General features: G+C 40.0%; 1 protein-coding gene across 17 annotated transcripts in view; it reads left to right on the top strand.

Annotated features, from left to right (window-relative positions):
• Window positions 1–3094: 3094 nt before the first annotated feature.
• PLEKHA5 (pleckstrin homology domain containing A5) overlaps window positions 3095–18804 on the top strand; it is a 169805-nt gene continuing 154095 nt past the window's right edge. For all 17 annotated transcript variants that reach the window (XM_042795236.1, XM_042795243.1, XM_042795233.1 and 14 more), the window contains exons 1-3: window positions 3095–3207; window positions 3370–3446; window positions 6606–6663. In XM_042795236.1, coding sequence (XP_042651170.1) covers window positions 3110–3207; window positions 3370–3446; window positions 6606–6663 — 233 coding nt within the window. In that variant the 5' untranslated portion in view covers window positions 3095–3109. The remainder of the gene's footprint in view (window positions 3208–3369; window positions 3447–6605; window positions 6664–18804) is intronic.

Genomic DNA, 18804 nt, shown 5'->3' with positions numbered 1-18804 from the left:
TCCCTGACCCTGAGGGAGTTGCTAGGAAAGTTACTGTCATGGAGAGGTGGAAAAGGAAGGAAAAAAGGTGGGGTCAAAACGGAGAACCATCGGAAAAAGCTCAGTATCAGACTGATCAACTTCACATTTGGAATCATTAGCACATTTTTACTGTAAAAGAGAATGATGTGAAAGGTACAATAGGTAGAATCTTAAATTATGCATGGGGTTGTTACATTGATATAAACTGCTTTTAAATGAGATTTTTATTCCGTTTAGTGATGTAGCTTTTTAAAAAATATTATTCTTGAGTCCCTCTTTCAAGAACATTCAAACACTTATCTGACCGTAGACAAGACATGCGCTCACTGAAATTTGTGAAAACTCAATGTGTGATTTGTTTTTACCAAAGTTTGAGACTAACTTTGAAACAAAAGTTTTAACTATGTAACCAACAGCAGCCTTCAGAAAGAAAAACTGCCAGCAGCAGCCTGCACAAACCATGCAGGTGTGGTTTCCCTCCTATTCTGGAGTTCATGAACTCTGTTCCACAAAAAAGTAAAATTCTGGGCTCCCAGAAATCACTGTGAGTTCATGGTGCATGGCACCTTGGCACCATTAGTATCTGAAAAGACAGTTGTAATGTGCCTTTTACGTGTTCCAGAACTGATACTGAATTTTATTTGATGACTGTTTAACATAGAATACGTAAGAGTCCCTGAGCAATAAAGTAGAACCAAGGTTTTCCATCACTCCCTGGATGAGCTTCCTATTCATGAGACCAGAAAGTCATGTCACCACTCTATAGCCCAATAATTATATTTGAAAAATAATGTGACTTCAAAGGGGGAGGAGGAGCACCTTCAGTGTACTCATAGTCTCAGCTTCAGAACAGCTTATAGCTTGGAGCAAAGGCATTTTCCTGGGAAGAAAGTGACATGGTTTAAAATGCCCTTCATCCTTCAGGATGAAGAGGTTTTCTGTAGTGTCCGTGGTGGTGACTCTGCCACCAACCTGTTTGCTATGAGTTATACAGAAACTAACCTTTTAAGTCCTTCTTAGGCGTGGCCTGAATGCAGCTGATTTATCAGGCCTCTGCGCCACTTGAAGGAATGCCTTGTCTGAGAATTCAGCCAGGCTCTGGCATATTTTTGGTACCACGCTCTTGGTTTTACCAAGATGGCAGCAATTCTAAACATCTGCAAAGCAGAAAGAAGTCTGCAAGGCAAAGTATCGGCAAAATCTGGTTGCCTAAAGAAGGTGTTTGGCAAAGCCCATGCAGGGACTAGGCAGGATTTATGCACCTAAATCCTACCTAAATACCCAGCTTCTTGATCTGGGCCAATATCAGTCTAGCTGTGCTGTGTGTCCTCCTCTGATAGAGAAGAGAATTGCATGGTAGAAGGTATCCAGTGTTCTGGAGATCAAAAGCACTTGCTCTTTGCTTTAGTTAGGCTGTGTGAGGAAGTATCAGGGTAGGACCACTGCCACCTAAGGAGCCCAAGACGCAGGTGATTTCCCCCATGCTGTTGCCAGGCAGCTTTCCACGGCCCGTTAGAGGAAGAGTCATTATTCACTTTTATTTGTCATCCAAGGGCTCTCGCTCTTAGGAGAGAAGGGAACTATTTATAGAATAACTTGTGTTTTCTCCAGTGTATCTTTTTTTTTTTTCTGGTAGTCTATAAATCTCAGATGCTGCCAGTGGTGAGTGGAAATTAAAGGTATTGTTGGACAGGGAGGAATTCTTATCTCGTATCCAGTTACTTAAAGATAACTTAAGATCTGCTCCCATGTCCACTGCTTTTCAGGTCTGGAATATCTTGTGTGGGGAAACTGGGTTTTAAGGCTTTGACCACAGAGCATGGCGGGGCCACACCACACAGCAACATGTCCTGTCAAATTTTATCTTTCCCAAGGTGTTCAGAGTGGGAGAGGGCAGAAAGCTGCTATGCAGAATGCGGTCAACTGTGAATTTCAAATGTTTTTGTGGATATGGGAATACTATCAGACTTCCCAGACTTAGTCCTCATTCAGAAAGTAGTATTGTAAGGCAAGATTCTCTTAGAAACATCATGGCCACAACACAGTTTCAGTAGTTTACATTTGTCACGTACAACTTAAACCGAAGCTGCGCATTGCTATGTATAAATGCACATGCCATCGGATTATGCATGGGAATAAAAGCACGCACACAGAGGCTTTCCTTTTTGCAAACCTGGATTTTACCTGAATTGCTACCACTTCCCTCAACTCTGAAAACACCCCACGCGTGCCATGCCCCGGGTCGCTCCTGGAGGACGGGCACACAGTGCAGAGAGCGGTGTTCACGCCAAGCAAAAAACATGGCACCTCTTTACTCTCGCTTCTGAAGGCTGCCCCTTTATACAGAAGGCATTTTTAAAAAGCCGAAAGTTGAGGGTATGAGAAGCGCGTATACACCCCTGGAGGGAATTCGGCCAAAGTTTTAATTTCCTGTAGGAACGCGCGCCGCTAACGGCCCGCGGCGAGCTGACCAGAGGCGGTGCCCGCCGGTGGCCCCACGGCTGGGGCAGACACCGCCCCCGCGCAACAAGCGCGGGACTCGCCCCCCGGCGGGGTGAACCGCGCCGCGTCCGGCTGCGCGGCTGCGGCACGCGACCGCCTCAGCCCCCGCGCGCCCCGCACCGTTACCGGACTCTGCCCCGGGCGAGGCCCCCTCCCCGCCCCCAGCCCGTACGGCCGCCGCACACCCGGGTCGGGGCGCGACACCTCCCCGCGGGGCATCCCCCCCCCCCCCCCCCCGCCGGAACCCGCTGCGCGCCCCCGCCCCGCCCCGCCCCAACGGCCGCGGCGGGGTCAGGCGGCGCTCCCCCCGCGGGCGGGCCAACCACCGGGGCGCCGCGCGCGCGCCCCCGCGGCGGGAGGGGCGGGCCCGCGCGGGGCGGGGCGGGGCGGGGCGTGCCGCTCCGCCCCCTCCCTCCCCCCTCGCGCTGCGCCCTCCCCCCTCCCCAAGGTGTTGGCGGCGGCGGGGACGCGCTCGCTCGTGCCCGCGCCGCCCCCCCCCCCCCCCCCCTCACACCCCCCCCCTCCTCCCCCTTCCCCGCTCCCCTCCGCTCTCCCCGGCTGCGCTGGTGGCGGCGGCGGCTCGGCCATGGCGGCCCCGGCGGAGCTGAGCGCGGAGCGGCTGCGGGCGCTGCCCGGCAGCTGGAGTTACGGGATCAGCCAGGGCGGCCGCGTCTTCTTCATCAAGTGAGCGAGGGGCCGACGAGGAGGGGAGCGGGGGCTGGGCTGGGCGGGCGGGGGGCTGTGAGGGGCGGGCGGCTTTGGGGGGGGGGGGGGGGGGGGGGGGGGGGGGGGAGAAGGCGGCGGGGCCGCGCCTGCCTGACTCGGTCCGTGTGTCCGTCCCCGCAGCGAGGAGGCGAAGAGCACGACCTGGCTGCACCCGCTCACCGGAGAGGCCGTGATCACCGGGCACCGCCGCAGCGCAGGTAAGAGCCCCGCCCGAGGGCCGGGGGGCGGCCGGGGGCCCCCCCAGCCCTTCCTCGGCACGGCCGCCCCCGCCCGGCCGCCCGGCGAGCGCCGCCCCCTCCCTTCCCCTCCCCTCCCCGCTCCGGGGTCTCGCCGAGCCCGGCTCCCCTCGGCTCCCGCGGCCGCCCCCGGGCGGGCTCAGCCCCGCGGCCCCTTCCTCCCCCCCACCTCCCGGCTCCCCCCCGTTGCCCCCCAAAGCCGCCCGGTCCTAGAAGCCGCCTCGGTGCCGCCGCAGCCACCCGCGACAACTCCTCATCCCGTGCTTTCCACTCTCCCCTCACTTCTCGCAGTTGTTTGCCCCCAGGTTGAGGAAGGATGGCACTCCAGTACAGCCTCCTCTGTCCAGCTTGCCGTCAGTGTGCTCCTCATCTTTTTCTTGAAACGCTTTCCTTTGCACCCGTGTTTTCCCTCCGTGTCTGTGTAATTTCTCTCTGCCTTTTTTTTTTTTTTTCCCCCCTCCTGTTGCCTTGTATCACCCCTATAATATTGCATAGTTACCATTAGAGATGGCCTTATTCCTCTCATGCTCCTTACAGGCTACCCCCGTTATTCACCTGCACAGCATCCTTTCTCAGTTTAGCATTAAACCACTCATCTTATTTCTGTTTCTAGCAGTACCTAGATATAACCACGATAGGTATACTAGAAATGTAGAGGCTGATTTCACTAGTCACCTAGAAACCCTTTTCCTGTCTTCATTTCCATCTAGGCTGAGAGTGTGGGTGGTTTCTAAGTGACTGAGAGAGGTGGAATAGGTAGGAGGAAAAGGGACTGAAACATTAGGAATAACTTGGAGGGAGGAGGGTGGAATCGGTTGTCTTCGCTACTGCTGTTTGTTCCACTCTGGAGAAGTAGCAGCAGGAGGTGCTGGAGGAGGAGGATTTACAGCAGACGCTCTGGAGACCCAGAGCCAAACTCTGACTGCTGGAATTGCACACAGGCTGCATAAGCCACTGGGAGGTGGTGGAGTGTAGTAATAAGTGCAGTTGGTTTTATGTATGTAATCACTTGGATAATCGCAGGAAAATCTGCAAGTGAATTGGACTATATCAGATTATTTGCTTTTTATGTTTGGTTAATACTTACACATTAAGAAACCGGAATCAGCCTTTTAGAAAACTGAGCAGCTTTTTTTTTTTTTTTTTTTTTTTTTTTGAGTTGGGAATAGTTTAAAAAGCACAGGTTTCTGGCTACTGCGGTTTGATTTGCAATGAAGGTCTGTTGTTTGCAAGAAGTCATTTAATGCTGGGAAATAGAACTACTGATTGCTATCAGGCTCCTCTTTCCCCCTGCTTTCAGCAGTCAGATCAATTGAGAAACTGGCCTTCATCTACAGCAATGTACATGGGGGCAGATGTATGTGAAGTGCTTTCCTGTGTGGACACTAACATTAGCTGAGTATTATTTTTTTTTTTTTTTAACTATTTCCTGTGTCTCTGACTGATGGTGATTTCCTAGTAATTTTTCAGTGTTTTATTTTTTTCTGCCATTAAGTGCCTTCTAAAGGAAATGCATTTTGCTTTTGAGTATCTGGAGTATTGCATGTAATATAGCAGAGTTATTATCAGGTAAATTAGACTTCTTTCTGAACACAAGAGTGAGGCATGACCTTGGATATACTGATCATGATTTATCAGTCAGATACTGAAGTGTCTGCAAAACAAACCTGTTTCTGTAGTTTTCCTTATTCATTAATGAATCTCTCCACACATAGATAAAATCAAACAGATTAATTCTGGGGTTTATATCTTGTTTTGTCCTGACCACTGTTTTGTAACCTAGTCAAAATATGTTTAAAGTATGTCTTCTACTAAGAAACAATTTTTGAGCGAATAACACTTCTTTTGGAAGTGTATATTATTGTAAAGCTCCTTATTAAATAGCACTGTGAGATATTTACTAGATGATGAAGAAAGCTTTGTCCTCTGTTATGAATTGAAGTACTTTTTATTCCTTGAGATACGCAGTACTGGAAGGGTATTTTTTGCAAAGCTGTTATAGCAGCCATAAATACTTCTGCTAGACAGACTTCCTGTTCGCTGTACTTTGCCCTGTGCTGTTATTGAAAGACACCTTGATTTTTGTTCTAGAGAAGACAGAAGTGAACAAGAAAAGTCAGCCAGAGCAAATAAGTAAACTGAGGGGAAAATAAAAAAAATCACATGACCCAAACTGAATATAAAATGTTCTTTTAATTAGGAAATGTATTCTTGCTTTTATAATTCAGTGAGCGAGTCTTACATATCAATTATTAACTGGAGCAAACTTTTAAGGGTAGTGATGTATCTAGAATTGCATAGAGGTGCCTAACATCTTCAGAGCTTCCATTACATCAGGAAGTTGTTACTTAAAAAAATTGACCAGTAATGGTGATTTGGGGTTTGTGGCTTTTTTGTTTGTTTGCTTGTTTTTTTTTTTTACTTTTTTTTTGTTTATTTTTTTCTGTTTGTTTTTGTTTGTTTGTTTTGGTTTTTTGTTTGTTTTGTTTGTTTGTTTGTTTTTAACTATGTGGGCTCCTGACTCCTAAGAGTGATAACAGAGAAGGAAAAGATGCACCACTTCCTCCACTAGATTTACATTGAAAATTATCTTTATGTAAAATTGAATAGAGCAGTAAACACTGCAGGAACAGTTGTTGGTCACAACAGTGGTGGAATTATGCTAATATAATGCTAATGCTCTATGGTGTAGTTGATATCATGCCTGTTAAGGTGCTTGTGACTTGCATGTAATGCAAACTCAGTAAATTGATTTTTTTTGTTTAGATCTCTGCCTGTCAGGTAATTTGATGCTACTGAAGTTCAAGGCAGAAAGATCTGACGATGACCGTGAGTTCTAGTTACTGGTCAAAGGAAGAAACATTGTTAAATAGGGGCACACTTAAACCTTTGTTATTATTTGAGAAATCCAAATCAGATTTTCATGAGTGTAGCTTCTCTTGGATTATAGAATTTAGACTGATGCAATATTGTGAGTGAATTCTAAAATATTTGTTTATAGGACTAAAACGTTTGACATGTGGAATCAGACACAATATTTTAACTAGTTTTAGGGAGTAGACCAGTATGGCTAGCATAATTTCAAAAGTTAACTGAAATGTTTTGCTATGTGTTTTCCAGATTTACCCACAGGTTGGGAGGAAGCTTATACTTTTGAAGGTGCAAGATACTATGTAAAGTAAGTTGAATGTTTATCTGTCACAATACTATAATTTTCAATTAGTTGGTCTAAATGTCACTGTAATCTTGAATGTATTCCAAACTGAATCTAAATGTTATGCTATAAATCTAAATGTTGTATTCAAGCCTGACGTTGTGTATGTAGTCCTTTTCTTACTGAATTTTACACAGCAAAGTAAATTTCTTGAGTTTTTGTGTTAATACCTTTAATTAAAGATGCTTCAGGATGCAGATTCAAATGAAATTTCTGCTGTGAGTGTAACCATTTAGCAATAAATGTCCTTGCAAGTTGAGAGTACCTTGAGTTTGTCTGTCTGTTTGACACTTGAGTGTATACACTGTCATGCCATAAATGCTTTTGGAAAGGCAAGATCTTCGTCACTGGGAGAAGAGCCTTGATTCTCTAGTAATTATATTGTTTAAAGCAACTCTGAAGGTTTAATGTGACTGTGTTATTTGCAGACCTCCTGTTTCTGCTTCTAGCATTGATTTTTCTTTATTTTTTTCTTTAGGTTTTAGTATGTTTTGAGGAGTGTAGTCCACTGTAGTAGACTTGCTGTGTATGTATTGTCTTTTTGAATGAGAGGCATGGAAATAAGAGTTGTTATGAAGTCCGGAGGTCATGTTGATCAGATCTGTATGAACTTCTTACAAGCTTTTCCTCTCCAGATAGTCAAGCCATCCATATCTGGAAAAATTTAAAATGGCCCCTTGTGTATTTGTCAGGTTAATATGCTTTTTTTTTTGTGTTATTTAACAATTTGCAGACTTTTCTTGATTTGTTCAGGAGTTTTTACTCACCGCACTGTGTGCTTGGCTTGCCATCTTTAGATGAATAGTGTCATCAGTGGGATAGCTTCTGTGAGTGAAGGTTATTAATAGTCACAGAGGTTATAGGCTGTAGGTAGGTTTTTCTGTGTCTTAGTGCTGAGCAAAAGGTAGCTGCTCTAAGTTGTTGTAGGCGTTGTGGGATGGGTGTTATGTGTGTGTTGCATGGTTTATTTTATATAGGAACATGTTGGATTTGATTCTAAACAAAATTAAAAAAAATACTGAAGGATAATGCTTCAAAAATCTGGTCAGAACTGGTGCTGCACTCTCTAGAAGAGGACTTCTTGTTAATAGGTGACACATTTGTTTTACTGTTCTATTCTGCCTGCTTGTAATTTACATTACACTAGTGTTGGGTAGCAGCTGGCAAGAACTACACTGAGCTGAAGACAGGAATGTACTCAGGATTTCACCTCTGGTGTTCTGTTCCGATTACTAAATGAAGACAAGTGAAAATTAAAGAAAGCTCTATTTGTGTGTGTATATAATATAAAAAGAAATTCTTCTGGACTTGCAGGTGGAACTTGTTCTCATAGAATAAACCAATGAACAATGTGTTAGCTATAGTAACTGGAAAATAGCAACTTGATTTTTCTTAGAATAAGTATGTGGACAGCTATTGTAAAACAACTGATGTGCTTATGCTCAAACTTACCAAGTGGTATATTGTTTGTGTACTATTGTCCTTATAAGATCTTGTGTTCAAGGTGTTATCATAACTGTTAGATGTACATTAAGCTGATTGTTTTGCTGATAGCCGACACTAAATACCTCAGTTTGTATTTGAAAGTTGTGCTGCATCTTTGAAAAACATGTTGCACAAACAACACTTCTCTGTGATTTGATAGATGTAGGAGGATAGCAGGGATAGTGCTGTCAAGCCTGCTGAAAGGTTCACATAGTATGACCAGTTTGGCATCCTTAGTTAAATATGTGTTTGTTGTGTAGCCTCTCCGGCTGAATTTAAAGTGCTGCCCAATGATAGCTTCTCCTTGTAAAGCTGTCTAGCATTCAGCCCTACCAGTGCTAGAGAAGATCTGAGAGCTAACGTAGACAGGGTGACAACATTATAATCACTATCTTATAATCCTAGGCAGTGTAACTCTAGATGATGTGTTGATTATAATAATTCTAGTTGTCTGAATCTAAACTACTGTGGTGCTCCCACATGAGTGGGAAACAGCACAGGTTGTTGTGACCTTGTGCTGTACAGACACCCCAATGTGTGGATTTTTAGCTGTAGCCTGCTCATTTAAGTGTACTGATTTGCTAAATATTAAGTATGTTGATTATAGCATAATAAAACTAAAAATATTGAGAACTTGTGTATGGTCAGGTCTGAGAGAAATATGTTGCTTTATATTCCAGTATGAGTTACAAAGTTACAATGAAAGTTAATGTCATGCTATTGATGCATTCTTGGCTGTTGGATTTCTGTAATGTGTCCCATAAGATAGTTAGACAAGAAGGACAGTCAAGTTTCCTGATCACATAAATAATTTCATCTAACTTCTGAGGCACGGCTCCAAATATGTGGGTTGAATAAAAATATTTAACAACCTTGCTTTATGGTAAGCTCTTATGCTAGACTGTGTTTGAAAACAAAAACCTTTTGAAAATTATTCTTATGGTTCTTTAATAATAGGTCTTCAGTGTTCCAAGTGGGTGTGTCGCTGAATCTATTACTGTGCTTTTTCTGGCTTTGATGTAGTAAACACTGTATAATCAAATTGGGATAATGTCGAGAAGATAATCGTCAGCTAAATCTTAACATTCTTTGGACTGGCATTTCAAACAAATGACTCAAGATACAGACTGCATTGAAATGTGATTATTTTTAAAGGACACTGTATTTTTCTTGGGATGTGTACACTCGTTTTCAGAATAAGTAAATACTAAATGGTGACTATTTTACACACCTTTTTTCTTTTTTTTCCCCTCATGACATCAAATTCGTTCTAGCTTTAAGAAGTAAAGATATTCTGAAACAGGGATAGATAGGGAATTGTTTCAGTTGCATAAGGTGCACAGTTTTGTTTTTGAATAGGGTTGTATTAGTAAGTTGAAGGTAGCTAGGACTTTGACCTTTTTTGCATTTTTTTATTTTTAATTAGTAGAGGACTTCTGATACTTGCTAATAACAGAATCCTTGCCTCACATCCTCCCCATTCCTTGTAAATGCAAATGACAAAAGGTGTTATTTGGAGTAAAAAATTACGTACTGCAATAATATATTGTATATGTTCTCCTGAGATGTGGTTACATTGTTTAAGTGTTTTGTCTCTTTGGGAGTGAGAAAGTCTGGTTTTGTTTACTTCATGTTAGAAATGTGCACAGATACCCCTTCTTCATCACTCGATGGTAAACTTTTCTGATTTAATCCTTGGTTTGGGTGTAATCTTTATTTATACAACAACTAAATTTCTACCTGGAATATAGGGCTGTATGACTGTAGAATCAACACATTCAAATATAATCTTTAATAATTAGTTTGTTACCACTTGCCTATTGAATCTTTTTTTATTATGAAGTAAAACATATGGGAAAACTGCTCAGTTTGAAAATGGTGGAACAGCATGCTGGATAGTAGTATGGGAAGCTTAAGTTACCTCACTTATAAGTGCATAAGGAAATAGACCCATGGGACAATCTCAATACCTGTCAATAAGAGAAGACATACCTGGTCATGGGCTTCTGACTCCTCACCTATTAAGATCAATGAGAATTTTTAACTTGATGTATTTAGTACTTCATGATGACTACATAGTCATTAGGCACCAAAGGACTGGTTTTGAGTGCTATAAAATTACATAAATATGTCTTTCTCCATGTGTATGTATATGTGTGTGTGTATTTACTCGTATGCATGTGTTTAAGAAACCCTTATTGCTGGTGAAACCACCTGACTGACTAAACTCTGGCATTTGCTTATTTTTCCTGCCTTTTTTCCTTTTCCATTTCAATAGTTCTGAACAGATTTTAGGATTTTTGTACTGATTTATTTTTAAAACCACAGTATTATTATTTTGCTTATTAATTTACCAAATAAAGTTGTTTTACAAATCAATCCAAGGATGATATTTGAAGAATTTTGCATCAGTCTATCTAGTTTGGCTTTACAAAATTACTCTTAGATAAGCTGTTTGGGTTTTAGAATTTGATTTGTTAACTTTGCTGTAGGATGGATACTTTTGGATCAGTACAAAAGTAGACTGAAAAAGTTCTTAAAAACTTAAAGAATTAAGAAGGTTAAAGTTTAATTTTTAGCATTTTGTGTTGAAGTTTACCTTTTTCTCTATTTACCAAAACAATTTTTGCTTGATGCTTGCTGAAGCAAGTCATTGGCAAACCCAGACCAAAGCCAAGATGAGTTCACTGTTGCATCAAACAGAGGTTTTGTATGCTTTTATAGAGACTTTTACCAATGTAGGTTTGCTTATTGTAGGCATGTAGCTTGAAAATTGGGAAGGTAAGAAAAATTTATTAAGTGATTAAAAGGGATAAGATCTTTTTCAGCCTTGCATTTCTGTTGTTTACTAAAATAAATCTGTGCTCATTGGGAATTCAGCTTTTGTTTGAACCTTTGTCTTTCATGTGCATTCTAAAGATCCTCTCCCATTCACCTGAGACTTTCTCCAGAAAAATAAGAACTAGTTATGTTTGCAGAGAAAAGCCCTTTCTTGAAAGGAAAAATGGAATTTGAAAAAAATAACAACAGATCAGGTTGCTTTCCTCCAACAGTGAGAAAGAATTACAGCATTCCTCACAGAAGTTTAGTTCTTTCCTTGTTACCTTTATTTTATTAAAATCAGGGAAAGACTAAAGTTTATTCTTGACCTTCATTTGGTTCATTCTTACATGGCAAAACCTCTAGGTCAAATAATGGTGTATGGCTGGGTGGGTGAACTGGGACATAACATTACAATGAACTGACCTCTACCTTTTAACTTTGTAGTGAGCAAAGCTGTTCAGAAAAGAACTTTTTAGGAATGCCTGCAAATTTATTATCTATTTTCACACTTCTTTATTCCACTGAAATATTTCAAGAACCAATAATACTGCAATGCCAAAACTGGGTGTGGAGGTGGAAGGATTCTAGACACAGAAAGAAATGAGTGTGGGTCAGAGGAAGAAAGGTGGGACTGCATCCAAAAGGCAGTTTATGGGCAGGGGTGGGGGGGGAGAGGAGGGTGCAGTGGGAAGAGGATGAAGGTATTGCTGCACTGAAGGGGAAGGCTGAACAGAAGGGAGTAGTTGGAGAAGGGGGAGGAGTGGAGACTAAACCAGGCAGAAAGGAGCGATGTCAGTGGGAAGTCAGTAAAAGGAATAGGGGTGGGAGCTGGCTTCCTAGGAGCAAACTCGATGGAATTTCTCCCAGAGGGAAGGGTGGCAAAAGTTCACCCTGTGAAAACATGTTGTCTGACTCTGACAGGGCCTATTACCCCTGGCTTATGAACCTGTTTCGTAGTTAGTCTGGCAGGTAGAACATTAAATGTGAACGATAGGAATTGCTGTGCTTATAAAGTCTCTTTTTGACTGTGACGTCTGTGGCTGATATTTTGAGCTGGCTCTTTCCTGAAGAGTGTTTCTAAATTGAGTAGTACCTTGAATGCTTTAGTCTTACTAAGATAGACTTGAAACCACGAGGAAACTTACTGATTATTTTTTTATTAAAGCATGACCAAGTTTTTAAAATACATGTAAGAATTGATGGATAATTATTTTTAAAATGCAAACAAATCTATATGCAAGTTGTTACATGAAATCTTGAAATCTGTAAGACATTTAAGCTTTTTGACATTTGTTAACAAATTAGTAAGTTAACTTCCCCAGTTTCAGATCCTTGGCTTTGGAAGTATTACTTCTTCCCTTTCAACTTAATTGGTGATGGGGTTGTTAATAGCAGGTAAAACTATTATGTACTTTATGATGTTATTACTGTTAAGTGAATTCTTCCAGGTGGTGAGAAACACAGGAAATGCTGACTGATCATAACTTTTTATGTAGGTGACTGCTGTATTATTTTACAAATATAGTGATGCATTTTTTCTCCCTACCCCTCCCTCCTTTGGAAAAAAAGGTAACTGAACTGAAGTGCACTCTAAGAATTATTTGGGGACCTGTACCAGTATTTCCTCTTCCTGTTGTGTCAGGGTGTTGCACAGGTTCTTTTTCTGTTCCCTGTCTCGGTACCGATGTCCTGCAGTACCTGGAACTGGGGGACACTTCCAAAAACTCTTGAACTGGCAGGCAGGTACTTTTTCAACAGTGAAGTCTACTTGGTGTAGCCACTATTTGGTAGAACTTTTATGGGTCCAGTTTTTACCTGGTACACATTACATTTTGCTTGTATTTAAAGGAATTGCACGCGCTTTTTTTCTGTGGTCTGCAAGTGTTTGTTGTACTGGATCAAAACTAGCGTCTGTTGTGGTGCTGCGCTAAGCCTGTTTTTCCTGCATATGTTTATGTTATATTGACTCTTATTATAATGAGTTACACTTTCATTAAACCTGAGATACACTTTGGTTGGCAGTTCAGAGCGATCTTCAGTACGCTTCTGTGCGCATGTGAGAGAGGGAGAAAACTCCTGTGAAGCTTGAGGCAAATGCTGGCTGGAAGCAAAGCTCCACAGCTCTGACTGCTGGGATTTCTGCCAATGTGGTGCCTGTATGGGTGTTTTTTCTGGGTTTCAGTAAGTAAATACCTAAATTTAAACACTTCCCCCTTCTCTTTCCTTCCCTTGCCTTTTCTTTTGAATGTGGAAGGTAGCTGTTTCTCTCTGTTCACTTCACTTGATCTTGCATTTTGTTGAAGGGAAGGCATTCTCTGACAGTGATGTTGGCGGGGGAGAAATTGCATCACTAGCCACCTTCAGAAGTAGGAGTTTGGGAATGGGAACTTGATAGCACAGGCAGTCCAGTAAAATTAGTTGAGAAAGTCTCCTGCCTCCCAGAACTGGGTAGGACAGGGAGGTCTGCTTAAGTAGTTGTTTGTGAAGTTGCATCTTTCTGTTCCAGGCCTATAAAACTCAAGTTGAATAATTGTTTGAAATCTGTGAAGTGGAAAAAAAGCTTTTAGACTGTGTTTTGAATGCCTTCGTGGCCTGTGATGGTCGTAAAGCTTCATATAAACAAAAAACACTTGCCTAGTCAGGAGGCTTCAGAAACTTAGTTCTTCATGGCTTTCTCCACAGTGACTTAGTAAGAACCACTGTTTATAAGGAAAGGTATATTGCCAAGCAACTTACCCTTTAAAATTAGCTTCCTGTTTTTTCTCTTGTAGACTCTATTACAAATTATGTGTAGTAGAAACAAATACTTAAAGAACTAATTTTGTGATTATATTAATTTGTAATGTTTCAGTGTGTCAGACCAGGTAAGAGGATACTAGTGAACAAAAGTGTTTGAAAGGAGAATAACCAGTGAAAGTTTTGATTTAAAAATGCCATATTTGCCATATTTCAATCCCAGTATTTCATGGAAACTTGTATATTCTTTACTACACACTGAGTAAGACTACTGAAATTGTAGAAATCCTGCAAAAAATACAGCTTTTTATGCTTTTATCTATGTTCTACTACTGGCAAAATTCTGTTATTTTATATTTTTTTTACTCTCTAATTTTGTGATAAATTGTACAGATTAGGCAGCTGCTGTCCAATGTCTAATATTTACCATTTTTGGGAGTATCTTTTGGGATGTGGAAAACAGGTGATATGTTATCTTTAATGTTTTTCAATGAACCTGGTTTATAAGAAGGAAAGACAGCTCACTTTGAAATAAAATGTTGTAGCAACAATAATATATAAGTGGTGCTCCCAAATACTTATGGAGAAGAAAAAAACCTTGTAATCTGAATGTTGAAAAGGATAACTTTGGTTTCTTGATGGAGAGAATAAAGCTGTCTAAGACTGCTGGGATTTGGTTGGTTGTTTTTACATGCTGGCCACACCATTTTGTAATGCTACTTTCTTCTGGTTTTTTTCCACTTATGAAGAAAATCCTCTATATAAATTAAGAACTTCTTGGTGGAAATATTTGATAAAGCTTGAAAGGGCAAAATACAAACAAAAATATGTGTTTGAGCAATCAGTGTCATAACATCAAATGTTTATTTTAACAATTTATTTTAATCAGAATAATGATGCAAGTTCATCCTCATTAGAAATTCATATAATCCGTTCAGATCTTCAGTATCTTTTATGGTACAGTCTCTATCTTCTGTGCTTGATGTGGGTATTGGTTGCTTACCTGGTCTGAAACACTGAGATGTTTTCAGTCAATAAAGCACACAAATGTTACTAAATTTTTTTTCAATTAATAAAACTTTAGCTTTTACTAATTGATCCATGTTCTTTATTATATCTGCAGAGTTAAAAACATTTGACTTTTGAACCAATAAATTTTTAGTTGGCCGAATTGAACACCTAAGAAGAATATATCTAATATAGTGAATTTAGAGTGTGGATCACTAAAGTTGTCTTCGATCGGGCGGGAGGTAGTTATTAAAATTGTTCTACAATAAATCTGATGAGTTTAGGAGCCTAAATGCTTACACTCATCACTGGGAGTCATGGGCCATCTGTCTGGTGGTCAGTAAAAAATCCTGACTTAGTGTTTTTTATCTCTGTATACTTGCATACCTAGGGACTACACCAGGCTGATGAACCTTGGCAGGCTAGTACGTTCTGCTCTCTGTCATACAGTCAGTCTCCTGCTTCTGTCCCTCCTTTTGCTCAACTTCAGATAAAAATGAAGTGACATTTGGCAAAGTCACTTAATAAACCTTGCCCTGAAGTAGTGTGGGGATGACATTAGAAGGAAGTAGAGTGGGAATTGTGGTAATACTGTTGGAAAAGGTGGTTTGACTTCTATATCATTTTGTACTGAGTCTTGTATTTATTTTTCTGTAACTCCTGTCTGTCTGATAATTAAATTACTAAACTAAAGGGTTTTTTTCCTGGAAATTGAATTAAAAACTTTCCCAGGTTAAAACTTTCGGTTCCACAAATAGTGTTTAAGAAAAGTTTCTCTCTTAAAAGCAGATAAACTGACAACAAAACCATTCAATCTGTATTTTTTAGCCGAGTGCAACACATAGTACATAGTAAACAGCATTAAAGGTGAAGTCTTTGAATTATTTAGTCAAGTGATACCTAGTGTTATGGGTAAAGTGACTTCTGTTTAAATATAAATGAAATGAAACAGTATCCATCTGGCCCTCTCACTTCCAGTAGTGGGGTTTTATTTGTAAATATATATATGTGTGTGTGTGTGTATGTGTATAAGACACATTGTTCTTTCATGTTCTTGAAAGAAGCATAATCGCTTGCATTTTGCATCACTTTCAAAATATAAAAAGATTTCTAGACATCAGGAAAAATCTGAATTTTTTCCTGAAGTGCTCTTTATTCTTGAATCCTAAGCTAAACACGAAAGAGGTTTTGCAATACAATTCAGAATAGAGCTTGCTCTGTTGTGGTTTTTGTTCAACTTCAGGTGAGAGTGCCAAACCAGTCTAACAAGAAATTCGGGATTTCTGTTGCCTATTATTGCTCACTTTGTGGTTTAAAACAACAAATGTGCTATCAAATCCAGCAGTCAATTCAAACACCAGTGCTTTATCCTCTTCATTATAATATTTTGTTTGGGTGCCTGCTGCTTCAAAAGATTTTTTTGAGCTCAAATATGTAAGTTATGTGAAAATCTTGCAATTTTGTGGATGAAAAAGAACTACATGAAATAAGACATAAGTAGAAAAAAATCTGTTGATGAAAGCAAGCAGTGACGTCCTATTAGTTTGTAAGTGGTTTTGTTCACAGCCCTTGATGATTTGAGCTTGGGCTACCTGGCAGACTGCATCAGGCTGAGGAGTTGGATTTGTTAGCATCCTGGTTTTAAATAAGAGGGGGAGAGGGTCTTTTGCAGTCATTGTTCAGTAATGGAGTTGTTTTTTTCTTATTGAAAGTGATGCTACTTCTAAGTTATTAAAGCAGGCAGAAACTTCTCAAACTTTTAATGAGGATTGAAGGTACTGTCATTTTAGACAGGTATTACAATCAACATTAATTTGTATGACAACTCTTGCATTTCAATTATGTTATTACTTTGTTTTAAAATTGCCTTGTGCAATTAGAAATAGTGTTTTCAAATAAATTTTGTTAATTTAACTTTTTTATTTAATTTTTCAAGGAGGTGAAGAAATTAATCTGGAGTTGGTTCCAAACCTATGTCTTCTGTACAGTTTCACCAGGCCTGGTATATAGGAGATTATGCAACTGGCAGAGTAAATCTGTAAAGAACTGACATAATTTTTCACTTGCTTGAAGATGGGATAAACACTTCTAGGGAAAATGGGAGTAGGATTTGCTGACTGGCTCTTGTGTTCCTATCTAATTTCTTTGTAGCAGTAAGGACTTAAATTGTAATGAAGGGAGGTGAATATGCTTTAGATTAAACTGCTGGATTCAACAGATATGTCTATTACAACTATAGTAGGGATGGTCAAAAGCAGTTTTTATGGGGCACTTTTATGGTTTTGGGTATTGTCTGTCCAAATTTGACATAGGTATGGCTACCACAAGAAATCAAATGCAATGCAGATAAAGCTGTAGTTGGCAGCTGTTAATTTTTTTTGAGCAGACACAAATATTTTAAGTCTTCTGATCAGTTTATTTTCATTGAGTTGAAGTAATTTGCTTTTTACTAGTTGAAAAACTTGTCTGTACTAGTAGTTTAAAAAAAAAATTAGGAACTTATTTATATGAGAAGAACAACTATCTACAACTCTTGTTTCTTCAATTCTTCTTTTCTTCTGCTGTTTGACCTTTTATTTCTCCTCTTTATTTTTATTTTATTTCTATATATGTGTACTTCTTGTGCACCCTACTCTTCTCACTGTTATTCTGGGTGCTTCTAGCACTGGTAGCTCAAGTAGTGTTAGATGTGATCTTGCCCAGTTGGACTGCATGCCAAATTTTCCTAAGGGGAATGTAAATACTGTGAGGTCAGTTCAGTATCAAATGCCTGCAGCCTGAAATGAACCCTGCAGGGTCTTCTGCTATTCAGTCAAAATTAGGACCTGCTCAGGATACGGTGCTAAATATTGAAAAGTCAAAACTTTATATGTTATGTTTACAGATTTTTTTTTTTTTTTACTTTAAACTTTTTTTTTTTTTTTTTCCCTAAACTAAAAGCAAAAGAGGGAGCACTATGGGCAACTCACTATAATCATAATAATTAACAGATATGCTTAAAAACCTCTCTATATACTGATGGATTACTTGTTATATTTCTTTAAGGTTGTGAACCAGAGGAAAAGGTGGGTATGTGTGCATGCTCACCTGCAACATATTTAAACAGTGATACATAAGCATTGGCCTAATGTGCTTTTGGTAGCAAATAAAATCTTTTGCCTGCCCGTTCCTCCATGTTTCCCCTCACCGCTTCCCCCGCCTCCCTTTCTCCCCAGAAAAGAATGGTGGGGAGAGAACTGTGGTAAACTCATGCATCAGAGCAAAACCAAATTGGTTTTTATGGCTTTCTGCTGTACTTCATACAGATGTGCTAGTTATTATTTTGAGGGAGAAATACTCAGTGTGTTTATTTTAGATCAGTGATCCTCTTTAATTGGCCATATGATAGTTTGAATTACTTGCATCTATGTGCTGCTAAGGACTTGATTCAGCACTTTGCATTTTACAAGGAATGAAATTATAGATTAGTGATAGAACTTGAGGTTTTTTTGCTTTGTAGTGCTGTCAGGAGATTGGTGTACTTTAGGCATATTTGTCTTTTGAACTGTTGTTTATGGAAAAATTGGCTGCTCTTAGTTTTGGTGAAGGAATCCATCTAATTGATGAAACTAGAAGAAAATAACCTCCAAATGATAATGGACAAGTCAGGGTTGAATTTTTCTTTGCTGTATTCTGTTGGACATACCATGAAAAGACAGATTCAGTCTCCATTTTATATCCAGGTCTCTGAGATGTCATGATAATGTCACTGTGAAATGACAACATAAAAATATGACTTGTAGTCAGGGAATTTTTGCTTTCTTTTCATCAAAGCTGTTTTGGTTTTTTGAGGAGAAAAATAGCGTTGCGGTTATTAGATAAATCCAAACTGCTTTACAGTGCTTTTGTAATGTTCCTAGTAAAGTTTTTACCAACATACCTGTGGTTTTGTGTGGGAGGCTTTCATGATACTCAGATGAAGAAATATTTGATTATTGAATGCTATGCTTTGATTTCCTTAGTGGATTAAAGTGGATATTGAAATTAACTCTTAGAGGTATTGATGAAAAAGTA

This window comes from Tyto alba, unplaced genomic scaffold (genome assembly GCF_018691265.1).
Source record: "Tyto alba isolate M040663 unplaced genomic scaffold, T.alba_DEE_v4.0 Super-Scaffold_21, whole genome shotgun sequence".
Classification (NCBI taxonomy): Eukaryota; Metazoa; Chordata; class Aves; order Strigiformes; family Tytonidae; genus Tyto; species Tyto alba.
This window is presented reverse-complemented; position numbering and strand designations above follow the sequence as displayed.